The 27622-nt window shown below is 45.0% G+C and overlaps 1 protein-coding gene across 1 annotated transcript in view; it reads left to right on the plus strand.

Moving 5' to 3' along the window:
* LOC138663768 (oocyte zinc finger protein XlCOF8.4-like) overlaps window positions 1–16483 on the plus strand; it is a 45192-nt gene extending 28709 nt beyond the window's left edge. Inside the window, exon 5 of the mRNA XM_069750107.1 lies at window positions 13090–16483. Within this exon, the coding sequence (XP_069606208.1) occupies window positions 13090–13967 (878 nt within the window). The 3' untranslated portion in view covers window positions 13968–16483. The remainder of the gene's footprint in view (window positions 1–13089) is intronic.
* The last annotated feature ends 11139 nt before the right edge of the window (window positions 16484–27622 follow it).

A 27622-nucleotide genomic window follows, 5' to 3' on the forward strand; every position in this document is an offset into this window, starting at 1 on the left:
ACAAATCAATGCCCAGTCTAGCACAAATGGCCCGCCAAAACCTAGAAACAAACTGGGAACCTCTGTCGGAAACAATATTCTCCGGAATACCATGCAAACGAACCACATGCTGAAAGAACAACGGAACCAAATCAGAAGAGGAAGGCAATTTAGGTAAGGGCACCAAATGAACCATCTTAGAGAACCGGTCACAAACAACCCAGATAACAGACATCTTCTGGGAGACCGGAAGATCAGAAATAAAATTCATCGAAATATGCGTCCAGGGCCTCTCAGGGACTGGCAATGGCAAAAGCAACCCACTAGTACGGGAACAACAAGGCTTGGCCCGCGCACAAGTCCCACAGGACTGCACAAAAGAACGCACATCATGTGACAATGAAGGCCACCAAAAGGACCTACCAACCAAATCTCTGGTACCAAAAATGCCAGAATGACCGACTAACACAGAACAGTGAACCTCAGAAATCACTCTACTAGTCCATCTGTCAGGAACAAACAATTTCCCCACAGGACAGCGGTCAGGTTTGTCAACCTGAAATTCCTGAAGAACCTGTCGTAAATCAGGGGAAATGGCAGAAAGGACCACCCCCTCTTTCAGAATACCGACCGGCTCTAAGGGTACCGTCACACTATAACATTTTGATCGCTACGACGGTACGATTCGTGACGTTCCAGCGATATCGTTACGATATCGCTGTGTCTGACACGCAGCAGCGATCAGGGATCCTGCTGAGAATCGTACGTCGTAGCAGATCGTTTAGAACTTTCTTTCATCACTGGATCTCCCGCTGTCATCGCTAGATCGGTGTGTGTGACACCGATCTAGCGATGCGATCCAGCGATGCGTTCGCTTGTAACCAGGGTAAACATCGGGTAACTAAGCGCAGGACCGCGCTTAGTTACCCGATGTTTACCCTGGTTACAAGCGTTAAACTAAAAAAAAAAAAACAGCACATACTTACATTCTGGTGTCCGTCAGGTCCCTTGCAGTCTGCTTCCAGCACTGTGACTGCCGGCCGTAAAGTGAAAGCAGAGCACAGCGGCTGTGCTTTCACTTTCACTTTACGGCCGGCAGTCACTGAGTGCGGGAAGCAGACTGCAAGGGACCTGACGGACACCAGATGTAAGTATGTGCTGTTTTTTTTTTTTTAGTTTAACGCTTGTAACCAGGGTAAACATCGGGTAACTAAGCGCGGTCCTGCGCTTAGTTACCCGATGTTTACCCTGGTTACCCAGGGACCTCGGCATCTTGGTCGCTGGAGAGCTGTCTGTGTGACAGCTCCCAGCGACCACACTACGATTTACCTACGATCACGGCCAGGTCATATCGCTGGTCGTGATCGTAGGTAAATCGTATAGTGTGACGGTACCCTAAGACCTCAGGAGAATCAGGCAAAAAACTCCCAGAGAGGGCATCAGCCTTAATGTTCTTAGAACCCGGAAGGTACGAGACCACGAAATCAAAACGGGAAAAAAACAAGGACCATCGAGCCTGTCTAGGATTCAGCCGTTTAGCAGACTCGAGGTAAATCAAATTCTTATGATCGGTCAAGACCACAATACGGTGCTTAGCTCCCTCAAGCCAATGTCGCCACTCCTCAAACGCCCACTTCATAGCCAGCAACTCCCGATTGCCGACATCATAATTGCGTTCAGCAGGCGAAAACTTATGGGAAAAGAAGGCACACGGTTTCATTAAGGAACCAACAGGATCCCTCTGAGACAAAACAGCCCCTGCCCAATCTCAGAAGCGTCAACCTCAACCTGAAACGGAAGAGAAACATCCGGTTGGCGCAACACTGGAGCAGAAGTAAATCGACATTTAAGCTCCTGAAAGGCAGAGACAGCCGCAGAGGACCAATTCGCCACATCAGCGCCTTTCTTCGTCAAATCGGTCAAGGGTTTAACCACGCTGGAAAAATTAGCAATGAAACGGCGATAAAAATTTGCACAACCCAAAAATTTCTGAAGGCTCTTCACGGATGTGGGCTGAATCCAATCATGAATGGCCTGAACCTTAACCGGATCCATCTCTATAGACGAAGGAGAAAAAATGAAGCCCAAAAAAGAGACTTTCTGCACCCCAAAGAGACACTTAGACCCTTTCACAAACAGGGCATTGTCACGAAGGATCTGAAATACCATCCTGACCTGTTGCACATGAGACTCCCAATCATCGGAAAAAGTCAAAATATCGTCCAAATATACAATCAGGAATTTATCAAGATAAGTCTGGAAGATATCATGCATGAAGGACTGAAAAACAGATGGAGCATTAGAGAGTCCAAATGGCATCACAAGGTATTCAAAATGGCCTTCGGGCGTGTTAAACGCAGTTTTCCATTCATCACCCTGCTTAATACGAACAAGATTATATGCCCCTCGAAGGTCAATCTTGGTAAACCAACTAGCTCCCTTAATCCTAGCAAACAAATCGGAAAGCAAAGGTAAAGGGTATTGAAACTTGACCGTGATTTTATTCAAGAGGCGATAATCTATACAGGGTCTCAAGGAACCATCTTTTTTAGCAACAGAAAAGAACCCCACTCCCAACGGTGAAGAAGATGGCCGAATATGCCTTTTCTCCAAAGACTCCTTAATATAGCTCCGCATGGCGGTATGTTCAGGCACAGATAGATTAAAAAGTCGACCCTTAGGAAACTTACAGCCTGGAATCAAGTCAATAGCACAATCACAGTCCCTGTGCGGTGGAAGAAAACTGGACTTGGGCTCATCGAATACATCCTGAAAATCAGACAAAAACTCTGGAATTTCAGAAGGTGAAGAAGAGGAGATTGACATCAAAGGAACATCATTATGAACCCCCTGACAACCCCAACTAGTCACAGACATAGACTTCCAGTCCAACACAGGATTATGTACCTGCAACCATGGAAAACCCAGCACGATAACATCATGCAAGTTATGCAACACCAGAAATCGACAATCTTCCTGATGGGCTGGCGCCATGCGCATGGTTACCTGTGTCCAAAACTGGGGTTTATTTCTAGCCAAGGGTGTAGCATCAATGCCCCTTAAAGGAATAGGGTTCTGCAAAGGCTGCAAGGGAAAACCACAACGCTTGGCAAACTCAAAATCCATTAAATTCAAGGCGGCGCCAGAATCCACAAACGCCATGACAGAAAATGATGACAGGGAGCAGATCAAGGACATAGATAACAGAAATTTAGGTTGTACAGTACTGATGGTAATTGAACTGGCGATCCTCTTTGTCCGCTTAGGGCAGACAGAAATGACATGAGAAGCGTCGCCACAATAATAACACAACCTATTTTGACGTCTGAAACCTTGTCGTTCCATTCTAGACAGAATTCTATCACATTGCATAGGCTCAGAAATTTTCTCTGAGGATAACGCCACAGCGCGCACAGTTCTGCGCTACAGCAGGCGTCGGTCAATCTGAATGGCCAGAGACATAGAATCACTCAGACCGGAAGGCGTGGGAAACCCCACCATAACATCTTTAACGGATTCAGAAAGCCCCCTTCTGAAAATTGCCGCCAAAGCATCATTATTCCATTTAGTCAACACAGACCATTTTCTGAATTTCTGACAATACAATTCTGCCACCTCTTGACCCTGAGACAGGGCCAACAAGGTCTTCTCAGCTTGATCCACAGAATTAGGTTCATCATATAATGGTCCTAAAGCCTGAAAAAAGGAGTCAATATTAATCAAAACCGGATTCCCAGATTCCAGGGAAAACGCCCAATCCTGCGGGTCGCCACGCAGCAGGGAGATTACGATTTTTACCTGCTGATTGGAATCACCAGATGATTGAGGTCTCAGGTCAAAAAACAGTTTACAGTTGTTTTTAAAACTCAAAAATTTAGACCTTTCACCAGAAAACAAATCAGGAGTAGGAATCTTCGGTTCTAAAGCAGGAGTTTGAACAATATAATCAGAAATACCTTGCACCCTAGCAGCAAGCTGGTCTACACGAGAAGCTAATTCCTGAACATTCATGCTTGCACCAGGCTCCTCAGCCACCCAGATATTAAGAGGGAAGAGAACACAAAACAGACTGGAGAAAAAAAAATGGCTCAAGCGCTTCCTTCCCTTCTTCTGAGATGCATTTAACTCATTGTTGGCCAGTTGTACTGTTATGATCCGGTGACCTTGGAGCTGCATGAGAACTATCACTGGAGAAAGTGGCCACAATACTGACCGCAATCCTGAACTTAACACCGCAACTAGAAGTAGCCGTGGAGTGTACCTAACACACCTAGACACCTCGTCACAGCCGGAGGACTAAATACCCCTAAAGATGGAAATCGGAATACTATCTTGCCTCAGAGAAAATCCCCAAAGGATAGATAGCCCCCCACAAAAAGTGGCGGTGAGTCGGAGAGGGAAAAACATACACAGGCAGAAAAACAGGATCTAGCACAGGAGGCCACTCTAGCTAGATAGGACAGGATAGGACAGAGTTCTGTGTGGTCAGTATTAAAACCCTTCAAAAAATCCACTAGCAGAATATACAAAAAACTTCCTACATCTAACTAAAGATGTAGGAGCGTATAGCTGCAACTCCAGTGAATCCTACAAACAGAGCAGGAAAAAAACTGAAACAAGCACAAAGCAGTGTGCCACAGATACAAAAACAAAACACTTATCTTTGCTGAATTTGGCAGCAAGCAGGAGAAGCCAGAAAGTGATCCAATACTTCACGAGGAACATTGACAACTGGCAAGGGCTAAAGGATCCTGCACACCTAAATATCCCAGTCAGAATTGTAATCATCCGATACACCTGGCCAGGACTGCGAGTCAGAGACAACTGCATTCCCACCTACAACCACTGGAGGGAACCCAAGAGCAGAATGCACAACAGCTTACCCCCTCAGTAGCGGTGTCTTCAGCCGCGCCACGGAGCATGGATGTGCCGCATGCGCGGTAGCATTGGCGTCCTGGAAGTTGTTGATTGAACTTTCGGGGGTGCAGGGTTAGGATAGCGTTTCCTGTGTGGACGCCATGTTTTTCTGTGCGTTGGGTCCGGTGTATCCTGGCGGCAAGGCCTTTTTCCCATGGATAGGTAAAAAAAGAAAAAAAAAAAAAGTGGGAGAAAGGGTGTGTTTGAAATGGTTGCCTACACTATATAAAGCATGTCCGTGTGGTGGAGTGTGCGCAAACATGTCGTCTCAGGAGGATATTGCTGAGCGCCCACTGGAGGAGTTAATATTACCTATTGGTGATGCCAGGAGGAAAGGTAGTGGACACTCGAAAGTGAGTGATTCCACTGAGAAATCGGGGAAGAACAGAGGATCAACCCGTTCTACACCCCAGGCCAGCCAAACAACCCTACAGCCGGTATATGATGATAATTCCGGGTGAGTTTAAAGACAGCTTCATTGAGGCTTATGGTAGTCTCTTCTGCTTTTATTTCTTATAGGCAAAAAAGACTGGGAAAACTAAACATAGGCAGTGTGCGTTATGTGCTTGAACCCCTGCCTGACTCCTATACAAAAAGGTTATTTCAGATTTGTATAAGTAATCCCTTACAACAGGAGGGATCGGTCAACATGGATGATATTCGTCTTATGATCCGTGAGGAGCTTCAGTCCTTAAGTTGTGGCCCTTCTATGAATGTTGAGAGGAGAAGCATAAGAGCACCCTCACCTAGAGAAGACACATCTGCAGAAAGTGGGGAAATTGATTCCGACGTCTCTCAGGCTTCGGGTTCCTCAGAGGAAGAGGACTATGTGTATTTTCCTACTGACGGTATAAATAATTTGGTAAAATCTGTAAGAAACACAATGGGGTTATCAGAATCCAAGGAACCTCAAACGCCGCAAGAGGTTATGTTTGCAGGTCTCTCCCAGCAAAAAGGTCATGTATTTCCTGTAATTCAGACCATGAAGGACCTTGTTAAAAGGGAATGGAATAAGCAGGGGCAGAAGGGGTTTGTACCCGCATCTTGTAAAAGGCGTTACCCCTTTGACGATGAAGACTTGGCCACCGGGGCTAAGGTGCCTAAAGTAGATGTGGCGGTGGCATCCACTTCTCGTCGCTCCTCTTTGCCTGTAGAGGACGCAGGATCTCTATCTGATCCAATGGATAGGAAATCAGATGCGCTTCTAATAAGGTAATGGGAAGCTTGTATCACGGCATTTAAGCCAGCGATTTCGGCTACGTGCACTGGCAGGTCTATGCTGGTTTGGCTAGACCAGCTGGATCGGAACATTAAGAATGGTATGTCTATAGAAAAATTGCGTACCTCTATTCTCTTGATTAAGGGTGCTGCGGCCTTTTTATCAGATGCCTCAATAGACTCTCTCCTCTTAGCAGCCAGAACTGCTAATCTAACTATTACAGTTCAACGAGTGTTGTGGTTAAACAATTGGAAGGGGGATGCTTAGTCTAGATCTAAGCTGTGTGCCATACCCTGTCAGGGTGAGTACCTTTTCGGGACTGTTTTGGATGATATCTTGACCAAAACGGGTGAGAGGAAAAAAGGGTTTCCTAACCCTTTTATTCCTTCTTACAGAATGGCGTTCAGAAAGCCACCATTTGGCAAGAGAAAAGACTTTAAGGACCGCTGGAATAACAAAAGAGTTCAGACAGAAGGGAAACCTATTCAATAAGCGTCCATTCAAATCGGCTGATAGATCCCGTTATTCTTATTCTGCCAGTAGGAGGTAGATTGCTACAATTCACAAATCAATAGAAGGAAATAACAACTAATTCTTGAGCCATAGATCTAGTATCCTCAGGCCTGACCTTAGACCTTATCCGGACACCTCCGGATTCTTTCCTTTTGACTTCCCTAAAACCTAAACCACAGCAGGATGCGTTAGAACTTGAAGTTAAGTCTCTTTTAGCCAAACGGGTGTTAATAGAAGTTCCGTCATCTCAAATAGGGAAGGGATTTTACTCCCCCTTGTTCCTGATCACCAAACCTGATGGATCCTTCAGAACTATAATACATTTTTAAAAATTAAACACCTTTTTAAGATCCAAGACATTTAAGATGGAGTCCATACGTTCAGCTATAAAAAATCTCTTTCCTGGTTGCTATATGGTGGTCTTGGATCTTAAAGATGCTTATTATCATCTTCCTATACACCAATCACACCAGCAATTCCTCAGGGTGGCGGTAGTAATAAATGTCCAGATTTGTCATCTGCAGTTTAGAGCAATGCCCTTTGGGTTGTCTATGGCTCCGAGAGTTTTTACCAAATTATTATTAGAGATGATGTCCTTTCTACGGGTAAAAGATACACTGGTCATTCCGTACCTAGACGACCTACTAATTGTAGGGAAATCCCCCCCCCCCCCTTCAGTGTGAACAAAGGTTGGAGGAAGTTGTTGTTTCTCTGCAAAGACTTGCCTGGATTATCAATTGGGAAAAATCCAGACTCCAGCCGGTAACATAGTTACATAGTTATTAAGGTTGAAGGAAGACTATATGTCCATCTAGTTCAACCCATAGCCTAACCTAACATGCCCTAACATGTTGATCCAGAGGAAGGCAAAAAAAACCCATGTGGCAAAGAGTAAGCTCCACATTGGGGAAAAAAATTCCTTCCCGACTCCACATACGGCAATCAGACTAGTTCCCTGGATCAACGCCCTATCAAGGAATCTAGTGTATATACCCTGTAACATTATACTTTTCCAGAAAGGTATCCAGTCCCCTCTTAAATTTAAGTAATGAATCACTCATTACAACATCATACGGCAGAGAGTTCCATAGTCTCACTGCTCTTACGGTAAAGAATCCGCGTCTGTTATTATGCTTAAACCTTTTTTCCTCCAACCGCAGAGGATGCCCCCTTGTCCCATGTCAAAAGTTTCTTGGACTTCTTCTAGACTCAGTGAGCCAGGAATGTTTGCTTCCTGAGGATAAGAAGACATCCATAATTAATAAGGTGAACCTAGCGATTGAGAAACGTAGTATGTCATTAAGAAGTGCTATGGCCTTGTTAGGATCATTAACTTCATGTATTCCTGCGGTACAATGGGCACAGTTTCATACTAGACAGCTGCAGAGTTTCGTATTAGAAGAGGATATTAATAACGGGGACATTTAGATCGGACAGTATCTCTAACATTAGATGTAGTTCGCTCCCTTACATGGTGGTTGGACCGAAAAAATCTCTCGGGCGGAGTTCTTTGGGTAATAACTCCTTCAAACATAGTGACCACAGACGCTAGTCCAGAGGGCTGGGCTGCAAATTTTCAGAAGCAGATGGTTCAGGGTCTTTGGTCCAGAAAAGAATCTTGCGACTCTTCTAATGTAAAAGAATTAAGAGCAATATATTATTCCATACTCCACTTTCTTCCGCAGCTGCAGGACTCCCATACAAGGGTTCTTTCCGACAACACCACCGCGGTGGCATACCTAAACCATTAGGGAGGTACGCGGTCGGACACTCTCATGAAAGTTTCATCAAACATCATGATTCTAGCCGAAAATCATCTTTTGTCCCTATCGGCAGTACACATCAGGGGTATAGACAATTTTTATGCGGATTTTCCCAGCCGCCACACCCTTCATCAAAGAGAATGGATGCTCAACAGACGAATATTCAAACTGATAACTGCCCGATGGGGGGAGCCTCAGCTAGACTTATTTTCAACAAGGTCCAACCGACAGGTCAGAACATTCGCTTTGTTGTGCAGACAGGACAATCCGGACATATTCGATGCCCTACAGGTTCCATGGACATTCAGTCTAGGTTATGCCTTTCCCCCATGGAATCTTCTACCCATAGTTATCAGAAAAATAAGGGAAGAAGGGGCATGAGTGCTGTTGGTTTTCATGGCTCAGGGCAATGTCGATTACAGACCCTTGGATTCTTCCTCAGACCAAAGACCTGCTGTCTCAAGGGCCCTTCTTCCACCCTCAGGTAAAGGGCATGAACTTGACAGTCTGGAATTTGAGAGGCAGTTATTGAATCTTAGAGGATTCTCTAAAGGGTTGATAGATACCCTCATGAAAAGTAGAAAACCATCTACTACAAGAATTTATGTCAGAGTCTGGAGAAAATTTCTCGAGTTCCACACAGCATAGTTTTCTTCTGAAATACCCATATTTCCAATATTAGAGTTTCTGCAGAAGGGACTTGAGTTAGGTCTCTCTGCAAGCACTCTAAAAGTTCAAATTTCAGCTCTAGGAGCTCTCTTCAATTATGATATTGCAGGCAGTAGGTGGATATCCCGTTTTATATCTGCATGTGAACGGTCAAAACCGATCCATATACCATAGGTCCCACAATGGGATCTAAGTTTGGTCCTGGACGCATTAACAGAGAGCCCTTTCGAGCATCTTCATTCAGCCTCATTGAAAAATATCTAATTAAAGACAGTATTACTAGTAGCATTGGTATCTGCTAGGAGAGTGAGCGATCTCCAAGCCTTGTCAATAGACACTCCGTTTTTATCAGTAACATCTGACAGAATAATTTTAAAGACGGACCCGTCGTATCTTTCTAAAGTTGCTACTAAGTTTCATAGATCCCAAGAGATCTTCCTGCCTACTTTTTATGAAGACCACTCAGCTTCAGAGGAGGAGAAACTTCATACCCTAAATGTTAAGAGGACTGTCCTAGCCTACTTAGAAAGAACTAGGGACTGGAGAAAGAGTAGGGCTCTCTTTGTGTCTTTCCAGGGTAAAAACAAAGGCTCCAAAGTCACAAAGAATATGTTGTCACGCTGGATCAGAGATGCCATAATCCTGGCATATAAAGCTAAAGGAAGAGATCCACCACTACATGTGGGTGCACACTCTACAAGGGCGTTGTCGACTTCCTGGGCAGAGAAGGCAGAAGTACCAATAGACCTTATATGTAAGGCTGCAACCTGGTCTTCACTTAGTACTTTTTATAAGCACTATAGATTAGACCTGTCTTCCTCCTCTGATCTAACCTTTGGACCTTGGGAATATCGGTCCTTGACACGGTGAACCCACCCAAATAATAGTCTCTGTAAATCTCTCTAGTGGGTGCTGTCGTGGCGAATAGAAAATACCGGATCACTTACCGGTAATGCTCTTTTATAGAGCCCAAGACAGCACCCACTCACTTCCCTCCCTTTTTATAGTAGCACGAGGTGCCTTGGTGGTGAGGTGTTTAATAGTAGAATATAGTTTAAATTTGTAAATATGTACATATTACTGAGCCTATTAACTGAAGCCTGGCGGCGGTTCTTCCTATTCTCTGTAATGCAACTGAGGAGCGAGGGGCGGCCGCCCCTTTTATCTCTCTGTAGGCTTCCTGTTCCTAGGGGCGGATCCCCTCTCTCTAGTGCGTGCTGTCATGGGCTCTATAAAAGAGCATTACCGGTAAGTAATCCGGTATTTCCTGACCATGAAACATTAACATCATGTCTTGGAAGACCCCTGTCTCTTCATGGATACCACTAAACCGCACCCTAATTCTACATGTATCTCTTTTAACTTGTAGCATACTTTTCAATAATTCTCTTGCTTTTGTTGTCTGTTGTCCATTGAAATAAGAGAAAAAAGCCTTTGAAATTTCTGAAACTTTTAATATTCAATTGAACAATAACAGAACCTGAATATTCTCCATCTTTCCTCAAAGACTGTCAGGATTAAAAGACAAAATCAAATGGTAAAACTGGAGAAACTAAATGCGCAAATAGGGTCTTATCTGATAACCAAGTGGTAGAAAATATTATAGGTACTTTCACCTGATGAGGCTGTGACAGTCACATCTCCTACAGAAGCACCACAAAGGAGATACGTTGGAATACTGTGGTTCAGAATCCGCACTGCCGAAGGTTCAAAGATACAATCACACACGCATGTGAAACATTTATGCGGTTTACTTTGTCAACGTGTTTCAAGGTTTTCAAACCTCTCCATTAGGACCAAACCTTATTGTGGTTTGGTTTTGATGAAGAGGTTTGAAAACCTTGAAATGCGCACCTTCAGGATTAATAGTGAATAACATATACCAGCCTCTTCGGCCCATCTGTAGTTTCAGGATGACCAATGCAAGGAATCAAAATTTTATTACTATTCACAGTTCACCAACGTTACTTTCATGCTCAATCTTCAACCTCAAGGTGTATGATAGGTGGAAACTAGGAGTAGCATGACCGTTACCAGGTAAGAACAAGGCTAAGGTCCGAATTCAGATCAGAATACTCATGTCCTCCAACACTTTTGAATTTTAAAGTATGCATTATGAACCAGATTCTGGGCATTTATTTGATAATATAATGCCTGAAAAGATAAGGTTATTGGAAGTAGAAGACAGAAAGAAAGGTTTTACAGTTACAGCACCATAATTATTAGAAAATGCGTTAATAACCGCTTTCAAACAAGTTACAATTGCCTTCAAATTGGCCCTCACCTCTGCTAAACAGACCTATTTCACAAACCTTGTATCTTCATTATCCTACAACCCAAAACAACTGTTCAGCACATTCAATTCTCTACTTTGCCCACCACTGCCTCCTCCAACTCTCCTAATCTCTGCCGAGGACTTTGCTGCTTACTTCAAAAATAAGATTGACCAAGCAAGGCAAACCTTTACTGTTCCACTACCCCAACCACTCCATATACCAGACCTCTGCCCTTCCCTAATAACCTCCCTCTCCAACATCACTGAAGAAGAGCTTACTCACCTCCTTTCCAAATCACACCTCACCACCTGTGCACTTGACCCCATCCCTTTCCACCTGCTCCCTAACCTCACTAACACGCTCATTCCAGTCCTAACCTATCTCTTCAACCTATCGCTATCTTCTGGTACCTTTCCCTCTGCCTTCAAACATGCCACCATCACACACATCCTCAAAAAACCTAACCTTGAGGCAACTGTTTTGCTCAGCTATCGCCCCATATCACTGCTCCCTTTTGCTTCCAAACTCCTTGAGCAACTTGTCCGTGCTCAACTTTCCTCCCACCTCTCTTCTAACTCTCTTCTTGACAACCTCCAATCTGGCTTCCGCCCCCACCACTCCACCGAAACTGCTTTAACCAAAATTACTAATGACTTACTCACAGCCAAAGCTAACAGACAGTTCACCATCCTCCTCCTTCTCGACCTGTCCTCTGCCTTCGACACAGTCGACCACTGCCTACTGCTACAGATTTTTTCTTCCCTTGGCATCAAAGATCTTGCCCTATCCTGAATTGCCTCATACCTTTCCCACTGCACATTTAGCATTTCCCACTCCAACACTGCCTCCTCAGCCCACCCTCTCTCTGTTGGAGTCCCTCAAGGCCCCCTACTCTTTTTCATCTATACCCTTGGCCTAGGACAACTCAAAGTCCCATGGCTTCCAGTACCACCTGTATGCAGACGACACTCAGATCCACCTCTCTGGCCCAGATATCACCTATGCTTCACTATGCTACTGATCCACTTACACATATAACATTTTTGGATTTATATGAAATGGGCTTACACAGTGGTCAAAGCATTCTTGCTTGCCATTCAACTTATCTCCTTACATAGCGGGAGTGAAATGTGATGAAATAATAAGAGAAACATTACTTATCTCTTTGAATGCTGCGCCAGTGCTTCTCTCCAAACTCTCTGTACTACACTGTAGCTACAATGCTCATGTGGTCCCTGCAGCACATCACTGGACTGAGGATACAAGATGCAATAGTCACATGTGATACACATGCACTTTCTCCAAAGTCATTACTTTTTCGAACATTACCACAGAGCTCCTCTGTTCTTCACTATAAGGCATTTACCTATCATTGACTGAGCAAGAGAGACACCACATAATGGTACTAACATGTCCCTTAATGATTCTCCAATTAAACATTTCTCGACAAATATTGGTGACAGGAAAAGTGAATCATGAAAATATGAAGATGCTGGCTTCAACTCTGAATTGGAAAACTAATAGAGACTAACTCGCCTGGTGGTCTTACATTATGACCTACTGGTCCTTGCTCAGAAGTCAGATCTTAGAATGTGAACTTTTTTTTGTCACCGATGTCTTAGCTAGTGAACAATTTAATTTTTTTCTATACAACTTGTACTTGATGTAGACATTTATTAGAAAAAAATGTTGTAAGGAATATAATGTTTAAGGTTATTTTATTCTAAATAATAATTAGTTTTATTTTTATCAGATGAATATACCAGAAGATCAGAGAAACAACTTACATCTTCAATTTTTAAATCGGATAACTTTGGCATCACACCAGATATATATGAAAAGAATGTAATTATCGAAGATATACCCTCAACCTTTTATAGCCAAGATCTGCCATATGACCCGTTTAAATCGGTCCCATCTTCTGACTCATTACAGACTGATAACAAATTTAAAAAAGATGATAATCTAAATATTTACACAAGAAAGAAGTCATTTTCATGTTCAGACTGTGGAAAATGTTTTAACCTGAAATCCGATCTTGTTAGACATCAAAGGATTCACACAGGAGAGAAACCGTTTTCATGTTCAGAGTGTGGGAAATGTTTTAAGCAGAAATCACATCTTCTTATACATGAAAGGACTCACACAGGGGAGAAGCCATATTCATGTTCAGAATGTGGGAAATGTTTTACAAATAAGTCAAATCTTGTTGCACATCGGAGAAGTCACACAGTGGAGAAGCCATTTCCATGTTTAGAATGTGGGAATTGTTTTAATAAGAAATCAGTTCTTCTTAGACATCAGAGACAACACACAGAGGAGAAGCCATTTTCATGTTCTGAATGTGGGAAATATTTTAAGCAGAAATCAAATCTTGTTACACATGAAAGAACTCATACTGGGGAGAAACCATATTCATGTTTAGAATGTGAGAAATGCTTTAATCAGAAATCACATCTTGTTATACATCAGAGAGTTCACACAGGCGAGAAGCCGTATTCATGTTCAGACTGTGAGAAATGTTATAGGGCTAAAATAGATCTTATTATGCATCAGAGAAGTCATACTGAGGAGAAAAAAGCAAAGCCAGCTCACCAACAACCACCACAGGTGCGCGGATCTCCATATTGATGTAACACAGATTGAGGGGGCACCACAGGAAAATCTTAGTGGGATCCTACCACGGCCTATAGTCTTAGTGACACCAAATCATCCAAGAAAAAGATATAGGCCAAAAGGCGAGGATCACCACAAAAGCATGGATATTATGTAGAAATTTTATTGGATACAAAAAGACACAAAAAACATTAAAATAGTCACACATGTGACATAACAAGACAATACATAAGCTCATAATAAAGCTTTAAACCTTAAGGTACCATCATACTCAGCGACGCTGCAGCGATATAGACGAGCCGATTGCTGCAGCTTCGCTGTTTAGGTCGCTGTAGAGAAGTCAAACACAGCAGCTCCAGAACGATGCAGGAGCGATCCAGTGACGTAACGGCGACTCACTTATCGTTGTAGCTGGTTGTTAGCTCCATGTAAAACATTGCTGGCATCGTTGCTTTTGCTGTCAAACACGACGATACACGCCGACCTGACGACCAAATAAAGTTCGGGACTTCTATCTCCGACCAGCGATATCACAGCGGGATCCAGATCGCTGCTGCGTGTCAAACAACGAGATCGCTATCCAGGACGCTGCTGTGACGGGGTGTACGGCAGAGCAAGAAGGGACAACAGGCCAAGGGATGATTCAACAGATTTATTATCAAGAACGCTGGAACAACACATGCAGGTAGATCTACAGAGTCCACAATTAGTCCAATGGAACAGGTTCGGGGGCACCTCCCGATAATCCTTGTGCCAGGTAACAAAGCAATAGTCCACAATTAGTCCAATGGATCCCAAAACAATCTCACGAACGACGAGATATGTCCTCAGCTCAAGTCTCGCCCCGTTCGCTTCCGCAGTCCCAGATGGGCGTGGGGTCTTGCCTCAGCTAAGAATCCCCACTCCTTCTCCTTCAAGGATCAACTCACATCTGATCTCAAAATAAGAATGGATTGTCTGAGCTCCAGGGATCCGCCCAAGAAGGGGGGTAGAGGTCACACCTTCTATTCAATGGTTGGGTCCACCAGAAGATTCTAGACTGGTGGGCTCCAGGTAGTCTATGTAGTATGTACATTTGACTAGCCACCTGCTGTGAGGAAGAATGGCTATTCCTCCACTAGTGATGTTGACAAAGCTTAATTACATTAGAGGAAGGGGGAAGGAGACATTGTTGCAGGTGAACTCCCAGCCAAGAAAATACATAAATTACAGCTAATAGAAACCAGAGAACAGTTACATACATCAAATGGCATATTATTCAAATACAGGACAGGGCAAAAGTACATATCATGACAGCTGCAACGTCACGGATCGTTGTCGTTCTCGTTGTAAAGTTGCTGAGTGTGAAGGTACCTTTAAACCAGACTCAGATGGCTTCAGTGGCTATACATACCATTACTAACAAATGACTAATCTCTCACACAATGAGAATGCAAGAGACACCCACATAATAACCCTCAATGAAACAGACCTGCCGTGCTTGAATGAAAAAACAATAGGTAGCTTACCAAATACAAGCTCCAGAATATGAACAGTAGATCCTACATAAGTGAGTAGGCCCAAAAGGGGCAAAAGGTCATTGAGGGCGCAAAATAGGACCTAAGTCCTAAGTCACAGTCCGAAGTCAGAATTCCAGGAAGGTAACAGATCAAGACAAAAGGGCTAGGCAAACGGATGATCAAAGCTAAGGGGGTGCAGCAAAACATCAGAAACCAAGCACTGGAAAGCAAGGCGCACACACACCACCAAGCTAAAGCTGTGACTGGCAAAAATTACTGACAGCCACTAAATAGCCAGGTAATCACCCAGAGCTGGAGACACCTGGAAGAAACTCAGCACGCCCATGCCCTCATTGGCAGCTGGACTATCACTCACAATACTGAAAGCTCAGCACACCCCTGCCTCAGATTGGATGGGTGAGCTGTCACTCACAATATTGACAGCTTAGTGTGACCCGGATTCTATAGGGAGGCTGAGCTGTCACTCACTGGAATTGTGACAGTTTCCATTTATAAGCATGTCTGCCTCTGTTTGTGCCCATCTTTCATTATATATATTTTTTTTATACCTGTACATTTATTAGATTTTTCAGTATGCATCCAGATAATCTTAAAAACAAGTTAAATTAAACGTAATCCAGTTCAATAATATGGAGTACAATCAAAATTAAGAAATAACAGTATGAAAAAGCTTAACCAAAAACGTAATACATTAAAGACGTACACATAAGACAGGATTCAGACACAAAGGGGAGATTATTCTAATAAATATGTACGAAGCCTGATATAGCTTATTAGCCTGTTGCAAAAAACAAAATGACCATCTTTCATTGATATTTTTTGTGTCCAATAAACATCCCATGGACCCCAGATTGAGCAAATTGTAAAAGAGAACCTGTCAGCAGAATTTTACTAAGTAAACTACAGGCAATGTCATGTTAGAGCTATTACACTGATTAAAATGATACTGGCAGAGAGGAAATCCATTTTCTGTTTTTTTTGTAATCAGTGTTAGAAGTTTTCAGGTAATGAGACGCTCGTGCTCCGGGACGGTACTGTAGGCAAAGTCTTATCTTCCTGCCCTAGGCCAGAGAAACCAAGGAAAGACCTGCCCACAGGCCGCCCCAAAGCACAAACATGCTCCTCATCATAGAGATAGAGAGCTAGCAAGAGAGATTCAGCCAGAGAGAGAGAAAAGTATGTTCCAGCTTCTTTCTTAAAATCCAAAATTTATTAGAACATCTTTTAAAAATTGCTGGCAGAAAGAATTGTTCACATAAGGCATGCGGCAACAAATGTTTCAAACGCCCATAGGCGTCCTTTTTCAGAGTCTCTTCATATAGAGAGAGAGACAACCATAGTGTAAGAGACAGCCAAAGAGAGAGACAGAGAAAGAGACGGCTAGATAGAGATACAGCCAGAGTGTGAGAGAAAGAGACAGCCAGCTAGAGAGAGACAGACTGTCTCTGGGTGTCTTTCGCACTGGCTGGCTTTCTCCATGGCTGCCTCCCTGTCTCTGACTGGCTGGCTCCCAGGCTTGCGCTCTGTCTCTATGATGAGGAACATGCTCCTGCTTCTGGGTGGACCTGTGGGCAGGTCTTTTCCTGGTTTCTTTGGCCTAGAGCATCAATACTCTACCTACATTCCCGCCCAAAAGCACAAACTAAAAACTTCAAACACTAATTACACAAGAAGCACAAAATGGTATTCTTCATAGCAGGTATAATTTTAAATCAGTGTAACAGCCCCAACATGACATGTAGTTTATTTAGCAAAATCCTGCTGACACATTCTCTTTAAGGGAGAATTAGTAGACATTTTGGCTATGAATAGTGAGAGATTTACACTATGGATCTTGGTCTGTGAAATTTGTTAGGCAACTTTACTACAATATTTACCTTAGTTAGAGTCTTAAAATAAACCTACCAGGAGAATGATGCTGTCTGAACTATGGGTAGCATAAATCGGAGACAGACTCCATCATTAAAAATACTGTTTGCTGTTTAAGTGTTTTTTGATCTTTTAGTCTGATGTTTCTATTACTGAAGTACATATCAGCATTTCATCAGTTTACACTTTCATTAACAAATGTCATGATCCGTTCCGGAGTTTAGTCCTGTCTGCTCTTTCTCTGGGTGGATCACGTCAAGGGTTAACTTTGATCTGCCTCATTCTGGGCTCGGCTTTGCTATTTAGCTCCCAGGTATCCTGAGGGTGGTGTCAGCTATAGCTCTGTCTTTGGCGTGTGAACCTGACTCTGGAAGCCCTTGGTTTGTCCTATTGTGAACCCTGACTTGTCCTGTGTCTGTTTTCTCCCCCTGCCTGCCCTTTCCCAGTGTCTCTTTGTTTGTATATCTGCTTGACTCCCTGGTTCTGATCTTGGCTTGGCTCTTTGACTCTGTTTCAGTTTGTCGCTATTGTACTGTATTTTGCCCGTCCTGGTTTACTTATCCCTTGCTATGTCCTGACTATTCATTCTGTCTAACTCCATTTGTACTATTGTGCTGTCTTGTAATCTGACTCGGCTTTCGACTTTGGTGATGTGTTCTCCGAAAAAGAGGCTGAGGTCTTACCACCCCATCGTCCTTATGATTGTACCATCAACCTTATTCCGGGTTCTAAATTACCCAAAGTCTGTTTGTACAATCTTTCTGGCCCGGAACGTACTGCTATGAAAAACTATATCTCTGATAGCCTACGCAAAGGTCACATCCGTCCCTCTGTCTCACCTGTGGCCGCGGGGTTTTTTTTGTCAAGAAAAAAGATGGTGGTTTACGCCCATGCCTTGATTTCCGGGAACTAAATCAAATTACGGTGAGAAATACCTACCCTCTCCCACTCATTCCTGATCTCTATAACCAATTGTCTGGGGCTAAGTGGTTTTCCAAACTCGATCTTAGGGGAGCATATAACCTTATCCGCATTCAGGAAGGGGATGAGTGGAAAACGGCATTTCTCACCTCCGAGGGCCTGTTTGAAAATTTGGTCATGCCCTTTGGTCTAACAAACGCGCCCGCGGTGTTTCAGAACTTCATGAATGATGTGTTTTCTGATTTTATCGGGCGCTTTATGGTTGTATACCTGGATGATATCCTTGTTTTCTCGCCTGACAAGGAATCTCACATTGATCATTTACATGCTGTTCTTCATCGGTTATGGGGAAATTCTTTGTTTGCTAAACCAGAGAAATGTTTGTTTTGTGTCCAGGAGCTTTCTTTTCTGGGGATCATCCTTTCTGCGAATGGGTTTCAGATGGATCCCGGAAAGGTACAGGCCATTTTTGATTGGGTGCAACCCAGAGACCTCCAAGAGGTTGCAGTGTTTTCTTGGTTTTGCCAATTATTACCGAAAATTCATCAAAGGGTTTTCTCAGGTAGTCAAGCCACTCACCGATCTCACTTGCAAAGGGGCTGATCTCAAAGTTTGGTCATCCTTGGCAGTTGAAGCATTTATTACATTAAAAAAATGTTTTATGTCTGCTCCTGTATTAGTTCAGCCCGATCCATCTAAACCATTCATTGTAGAGGTGGACGCATCAGAGGTGGGAGAAGGGGCGGTGTTGTCTCAGGGACCCGTTACTTTGACCAACTTGAGACCATGTGCCTTTTTCTCCTGTAAGTTTTTTTCTGCTGAGAGGAACTATGATGTTGGGAACCGGGAGTTATTGGCTTTTGAATAATGGAGGCATTTTTTGGAGGGGGCGGTTCATCAGATCACCGTGATTACTGACCACAAGAATTTGTCTTATATTGAAACCGCCAAACGGTTAACTCCTAGACAGGCTAGGTGGCCGCTCGCTGTTTTTCTCTCGTTTTCATTTTTCAATCACTTTTCGGCCTGGTTCCAAGAATGTCAAGGCTGATGCCTTATCTCGCAGTTTTGATCCGATATCACCCCCCGAACCTCCTTCCTCCATTCTTCAGCATGGGGTGGTTGTTGCGGGGGTATCCTCTGAATTGGAGCAGGAGATTCGAAAGGCTCCGTCTCTTGCTCCTCCCTCTTTGCCTGACAATAAGCATTTTGTCCCAGTTCAGTACCGATTGAGGATTCTCCGGGAGTTCCACGATTCTGCTCTTAGTGGTCACCCGGGGATCTCTGCCACCCGGAAAGCTATTGCTAGGCTGTTTTGGTGGCGCTCCATGAATTCTGATATTATTGAGTTTGTGTCTGCTTGTGATACCTGTGCCCGTGCTAAGAGCTCCCATAACCGGCCGGCCGGGGAATTGGTGCCATTGCCAATTCCAGATAGACCTTGGACTCATTTGTCCATGGATTTTATCACTGATCTCCCTCCTTCCAATGGCAAAACTGTAATCTGGGTAGTGGTTGACAGATTCAGTAAGCAAGCGCATTTTGTACCTCTGGCAAGATTGTCTAATGCTGAGACACTATCTAGATTGTTTGTAGAGCACGTTGTACGACTGCATGGCGTGCCTTTGAGTGTGGTTTCTGATAGAGGAGTACAATTTGTGTCCAAATTTTGGAGGGCATTTTGTAAAAGATTTGGTATTTGTTTGACCTTCTCCTCTGCTTACCATCCTGAGACCAACGGGCAGATGGAGAGGACCAATCAGTCACTTGAACAGATTTTGAGGTGTCTTGCTACATCTCAGCAGGATGATTGGTGTTCTTCATTGCCCGTGGCTGAATTTGCATTTAATAAACGGATTAACCAGTCCACGGGCACCTCTCCATTCTTCTGTAACTACGGTTTTCATCCCCATTTTGGTGAATTTTCTAGGCTGGATTCAGGATGTCCAGGGGCTGATACGGCAGTGCAACGGTTGGGGGAGGTGTGGAAGGAGGTCCAGAAGAACATTGGGAAGGCTCAGGGCAAACATAAACTTTTTGCTGATAAGCGACGGTCTGTAGGACCTATATTCCTGGTAGGAGATAAAGTGTGGTTGTCTACCAAGAACATTCATCTAAAGATTTCTTCTGCTAAGTTTGGTCCCAGGTTTATTGGTCCTTACGAGATCATTGAGGTGGTCAATCCAGTTGCCTTTCATTTACGCCTTCCTCAGTCGCTTCGGATCCCCAATGTTTTACATAAATCCCTTCTTAAGTCCTTTGTACCATCTTCCGCTGGATCTCCATCCCCTCCGCCTCCTGTCTCTGTGGATGGTCAGACCGAGTTTGAAGTAGAACGGATTATGGATTCTCGCATGGTCCGTAGTTCTCTTCAGTATTTGGTCCATTGGAGGGGTTATGGTCCTGAGGATCGATCTTGGGTCCCGGCGCGATCTGTCCATGCTGATCGATTGGTCCGGGCATTTCATGCACATTATCCTGGGGGTCTGGTGGCCCCCCCCCCCTTGAGAGGAGGGTACTGTCATGATCCGTTCCGGAGTTTAGTCCTGTCTGCTCTTTCTCTGGGTGGATCATGTCAAGGGTTAACTTTGATCTGCCTCATTCTGGGCTCGGGTTTGCTATTTAGCTCCCAGGTTTCCTGAGGGTGGTGTCAGCTATAGCTCTGTCTTTGGCATGTGAACCTGACTCTGGAAGCCCTTGGTTTGTCCTACTGTGAACCCTGACTTGTCCTGTGTCTGTTTTCTCGCCCTGCCTGCCCTTTCTAAGTGTCTCTTTGTTTGTTTGTATATCTGCTTGACTCCCTGGCTATGATCTTAGCTTGGCTCTTTGACTCTACTTCAGTTTGTCGCTATTGTACCGTATTTTGCCCGTCCTGGTTTACTTATCTCTTGCTATGTCCTGACTATTCATTCTGTCTAACTCCATTTGTACTATTGTGCTGTCTTGTAATCTGACTCGGCTTTCCTGACCTCGCTCTCGCCACTAGGTGGCGTCTGTTCAGTTGCTCTGTGTGTGCAGTCTGGCTTTCCTACCAAGCTACCCCTGGTGGAGGTTGCACTGTACTGCACTGCAGCTGCATGACACAAATACATTAAGTTTATGCCTTATTATTTCCAGTGTTGACCCTTATTTTTCCAGACTTCTGCCCATCGACCTGGCAGCTGGATATCAATTTCTTGGCCAAATCCTGACTGATGACTCATTTATGTCTAATCAGTGCTTGGAATTTATCACATTTTCTGAGTTTTCTGTCCGCTTGCTTTTTGAGGAATGACCTCAGGTTCTCAAAAAAGATCGAGAGCTTGTGAATTTCCTGGTCTTTGACTCAAAATTCAACATTATGTTCACTGAGTCACTTATGTCACAATTCCTCAAAATTCAGCAATTCAGTCTAGGACAGGAGTGTGCTGAGTTTTCAGTATATTGATGGACAGTTCAGCCGTCTAATCGGAGGCTGGGGAGTGCTGAGGTGTCAGTGGCAAGAACATGCCTGAGCTTCCTCCAAGTGTCTGATATTCGTGTGATTACCTGGCTATTTAGCTTGTACTGTTTTCTGTGTTTGATCTTTGTTACCTGACCTTCCCTTGATTTTCCGCTTGATTTGCCCTTTTGTCTTGATCCACTAACTTGCTGGAATTCTGACCTCGAACTGTTATCTGACTACGTCTTTCCCTTATACCTTTATGACAAGCTCTCTTGGTATCTGACCCTGGACCTATTGACTACCCAGTCTCACCGCTAGTTATAACTTTTCCCAGAGTCAGACGTTCTAATAATTCTAGTCAATTCAGGAATCTCGTAAGATATATATCTCCCTTTAAACCACCATGGATAGGTGTCATCGTTTCCTTAGTACAGGAAAAACACTGAAGTGTCTTTCTCTGGCAAAACTCTGTGGCTACATCGGTGTCTAGAAGATGACATGTGAACATGACCTAGGGACTGATTTATTAGGTCCAATGTGTTTTACTCACATAGATAAAACAAAAGTCCATTACTAGGTCAGTAAAATTCAGGACAGGGCACTGCCCCAACAGAGTTATGCTGCAACTATCAATTCACAGCAGCTTTCTCTAACTTTGCTATAAAAGACCGCACTTGTCTTGTCGTCCAATCAGGGCTTTGCTCTTTCCTTCCTTTTCTCCGTTAAGGAGGCCCAAGTAGTGGAAGATGGTGGTCTCTTCCATCTCCATGGCTGTTCAGGAAATTTCTCTGCACTGGGGTCTTCCTCCACAGCGGCTGCATTTCCACAGACCAATTGGGTGGGCCCATAGCTCACCACATGAAATTCCTAGATTAACTGTCCGGTGTTGGCTCTGGTTCTCAGATCTTAGGGGCAAGTCGGCAGCTTGCACTCCTCCAGTAATTGAGATGGGGTCCCGTCCTCTGATTGGCCTGTCCCCAGCTTCTCATTTAGCTAGTCAGGCTCCATAGCTTCCCAGCCAAAATTGCTACCTCTTGCAGCAGTCACGAACCCTTTTGGGTCATCCCTGGCCCATTTCTGTTTGGCTTCCTCGGCCTGTTTCTGCTGGGCTTCTAGCTGAGCCCTCCAGGCGGAGGCTTCCCAATCCCTCTCCAGAATATCCTCCCAGGCATAGGGCCGCTCCACCGTGGCGGCATACCACCCCCACCTGCACTCACACTTCACAAGGCGCACTACCTCTCTGGGGTACAAGTTGTGCAGGCAGGATGGCAAGGACTTCTGTTTCACCATCTCGCGGATAATGTAAATTTCATTGCCCGTGAATTCCCCTCTCACACATACCAAAGCTCGCAAAATCAACAGACAACCCTGGCACACCAGCCTGACCAAAGAACTGAGATGGGCTACCAGGGTTGCTGAGCAGAGATGCAAAAGATCCCACTCCAACGAGCACTTCATCGCATTCAAACAGTCCGTCACTACTTACAAGGCCACACTCCCCACAGCAAAACAAACCTACTTCTCATCTCTCATATCCTTACTATCTCACAACCCTAAACAGCTATTCAACACTTTCAATTCTCTGTCCCCCAGCACCTCCTCCCTCTCCACTCATCTCAGCTGAAGACTGCCTCATACCTTCAGGCAGAATATTGATAACAGAGAAAGCTTTGGCCAACAACCCCTCTTCCTAATTACTCAGCCCTCCTCCTCCAAAACCAATTTCTATACCATTACAGAAGATCAACTTTCCGCCCTACTCTCAAGATCACATGTTGCCACCTGTGTACTTGACCCGATCCCATCCCACTTTATCCCAAACCTCACCACAGTCTTCACCCAGCCCTAACCCATCTCTTCAACCTATCACTAACAACTGGTGTTTTTCCCTCATGCATCAAACATGCCTCAATCAAACCCATCTTCAAAAAGCCCTCTGTATCTAGCAATCGCCCCATATCACATCTCCGCTATGCCTCAAAACTACTGGAACAACACGTCCATTTCAATCTGTCCTCTCATCTCTCTTCCTGCTCTCTCTTCGACCGCTTACAATCTGGCTTCCGACCGCATCACTCCACTGAAACTGCCCTAACTAAAGTCACCAATGACCTACTAACTGCCAAATCCAAGAGACACTCTGTCCTCCTTCTCCTGGACCTGTCCTCTGCCTTTGACACAGTGGACCACTCCCTATTACTACAGACACTCTCATCTCTTGGCATCACAGACTATGCACTATCTTGGATCTTGTCATACCTAAAAGACCGGGCATTCAGCGTCCCCCACTTGCACACCACCTCCTCACCTTGCCATCTATCTGTTGGAGTCCCGCAAAATTCAGTTCTAATTCCCCTGCTCTTCTCCATTGACACCTTTGGCCTGGGACTGCTCATAGAATCTCATGGCTTGCAATATCACCTCTGTGGTGATGACACACAGATCTACCTCTCTGGACCAGAGATCACCTCCCTACTAACCAAAATCCCACAATGTTTGTCGCTATTTCATCCTTCTCTGCTAAATTTCTAAAACTTAATATGGACCAAATATAATTCATCATCTTTTCCCCATCTCACTCGACTTTCCCAACAGACCGATCCATTAAAGTAAATGGCTGCTCACTCCCACAAACTCGTTGCCTTGGGATAATCCTTGACTCTGAGCTCTCCTTCAAACCACATATCATATCCAAGCCCTTTCCACTTCCTGCCAACTTCATCTCAAAAATACTTCCTGGATCCATATATTTCTCAACCAAGAATCTGCAAAAACACTAGTCCATGTACTCATCATCTCCCGCCTTGAGTACTGCAACCTCCTACTTTTTGGCATCCCTTCTAACACTCTCTCACCCCTCCAATCTATTCTAAACTCTGCTGTCCGACTAATCCAGTTATTTCCCCGACCTCTCCTCTCTGTCAATCCCTTCACTGGCTCCTCAATACCTAAATACTATGGTTCAAAACCCCAACCATGGCATACAATGCCATCCACAATCCTCCATACATCTGTGATCTAGTCTCTCGGTACTTACCTGCACGCAACCTCCGATCTTCACAAGATCTCCTACTCTACTCCCCTCTTATCTCCTCTTCCCACAATCACATGCAAGATTTCTCTAGTGCATCCCCCTACTTTGGAACTCTCTAACCCATCATATCTGACTCACGCCTACTGTGGAAACCTTCAAAGGGAACCTGAAGACCTTCCTCTTCCAACAAGCCTACAACCTGCAGTAACCACCAAACTGCTACATGACCAGCTCTACCCTCATCTACTGCATCCTCACTCATCCCTTGTAGATTGTGAGCGCTCGCGGGCAGGGTCCTCTCTTCTCCTGTACCGGCCGTGACTTGTATTGTTTAAGATTATTGCACTTGTTTTTTTTATTATGCATACCCCTTTTCACATGTAAAGCGCCATGGAATAAATAGTGCTATAATAATAAATAATAATTCCTCTTTCAGAAATCCGTATCTCTGGCTGATGTCAAACTCAAGGACCAGGCCTCTAGTCTGGGAGTTTTCTACAGACTCTGCTTGCATGGGAACCCTCCAGCCAGCCTTACAAGAAGGTGTTAGTCCATTTCTTTTCCACTTTTACCATCCTGGGTGGAGCGTGCTCACCCAGCCACTTTAGTCCAGGGCAGTGATGGCCCACAATGTGTGGGGGGTTCTCCATATTATATCGCTCAATCCCTCTCCAGTTGAGCTTCCTCCACATTACCTATCCTTGGCTCCGATCCGCTGGTGGTCACAGGGCCCTCAGACTCGTCCATGTGGACTGGCTCTGTAACTGGTCGCGGTGGGACTTTCCCGCTCTTCTCTTCAGGGCAAGTCACAATCACGCCCTCTGGGGATTCTTCCTCCTCCGCCGAAGGGACCACCCCTCCTGGTATCCAGCTCCAGCACATAATGCGGAGCTCGTGTGCTAGGAGACCCACATCTGGTTGAGGCATCACCATTGGAGCAGCATCGGTGGTGGCACCACCGCCTCCAGAACAGTTCCCGTGGTCAGCTGACTACTCGCGGCGACCCCAAAGGTGGCGATCTCCATGTCGTCATTGCTCGCATCCTCCAGACTGCGATACAGCTCGCTAGGATGTGGTGGCAAATCAATGAGTAATTTTCACTGAGAGCTCTCTGTGGGACGTCTCACCGACTTGATGCAGAGAAAATGGCTCCAAATGCCTTCCAATGGCATGCTTCCTGCGTGCCTGTCTCCGCCTCTTCCTGGGCCTAACTCCTGATGCGACCACTGCATCACATTTCACTCTTGGCTCCGCCCTCAGCTGTGCCCCATTCACATGTCCTCACACAGCGGGCCATGCCTCACGCTGCACCACACCTTTCTCAGAACATGCCTCTCATTCCGGGCTGACATGTCTTCAATGGGCCCATCCTTCTACAGGCAGTTACTCGTGGGGGCTGAACATCTTTTTGTGCTCTCGGGCGCCGTTCACGCCCACGATAGGCAGTTTTTCTTCTCCACCACTGCCGTCACCATCTTGGAATCCATGCTTCTTGCCACCATCTTGGTAAGCATGTATTCCGGAGCTCTTCCATCTGCTCCATAAGCCACATCTTCCAACGTCCTTTGTGCGGGGTATCTCTGGCATCCTACAGACAAGGTGTATCTCAGTCCTGGTGGGCTGCTGTGTATGTGGTGCTTCCCACTTACTTCTGCCCTGCAGGCCTCTTCTTACTCCAGGAATCCTTCTTCTGGAACCAGTGCAGCAAATAATCCAGGAGTTACGTGGTTAATAAAAAAAACAAACTTTTACTTTGTGAATGTCAGTCTGTACAGTATTTACAAGCAGGATCAAAGGATAAGGCACAACAGGTTGACATCTTTCCCATAGGTACCGGATACAACTTTAGCCCTGGTTCTTGAGATACCTCCTCTCTGGCTTTCTTAGCCCTTGGGGATCTTCCTCAAGTCTAGCAGTATATCAGCACTGCAATACCTTCTGCCCCATGTGGTCTGAGTCCATCTTTTCCTGTAGCTTCACAAGCTGAGAGTGCCCCTAGCCCCCGACGTCCATCTCGAGGTTGCCCTTGGCCATTAGAATAACACAGACGGGTATTTGCGGCAATCCACTGCCCTGAGTATTAGGCTCACGTTGTCTTTAGCAACCCAAGTCCTACAGCAGTGTTCCCCAAGTTCGGTCCTCATGAGCCACCAACGGGTCATGTTTTCAGGATTTCCTTAGTAATGCCCAGGTGAGAACTCCATAATCTAGACAGGCAATAATTCCATCACCTGGGCCATACTAAGGAAATCCTGAAAACACGACCTGTTGGGGAACACTGTCCTACAGCATACTCATTGATGCCCTTGCATTAACTGACTGTCACTTCCTGCCTCTGTCACTAGCCCTCAGTTCCCTCTCCCCAACTTGGCTGGACACTTCAGTTAACCCTGTCGCAGCTAACTGCAGCCCCAGGGGGTATTATGCCTGTTTTACATACAAGTACATAAAAATACAATTAACCCTTGGGTCTCAGGGAGCAATCCATCACCGTTACACACACACACACACAAACACGGCTCTGCTCCGTATGCCCTGCACACACACAGCTCAGCTCTGTACACTTCGTACACACACGGCTCGGCTCCATACACCTTGTACACACACAGCTCTGCTCTGTACATCTCCTACACACACAGCTCTGCTCCGTACACCTCGTACACACACGGCTCCGCTCCGTACACCTCGTACACACACGGCTCAGCTCTGTACACCTAGTACACACACGGCTCCGCTCCGTACACCTCGTACATATGGCTCTGCTCCGTACACCTCGGACACACGCGGCTCCGTTCCATAGACCTCGTACACACGGCCCCGCTGTGTACACCATGTACACACACGGCTCCGCTCCGTACACCTCGTACACACACAGCTCCACTCTGTACACCTCCTACACACA

Source organism: Ranitomeya imitator, chromosome 2, assembly GCF_032444005.1.
Source record: "Ranitomeya imitator isolate aRanImi1 chromosome 2, aRanImi1.pri, whole genome shotgun sequence".
Taxonomy (NCBI): domain Eukaryota; kingdom Metazoa; phylum Chordata; class Amphibia; order Anura; family Dendrobatidae; genus Ranitomeya; species Ranitomeya imitator.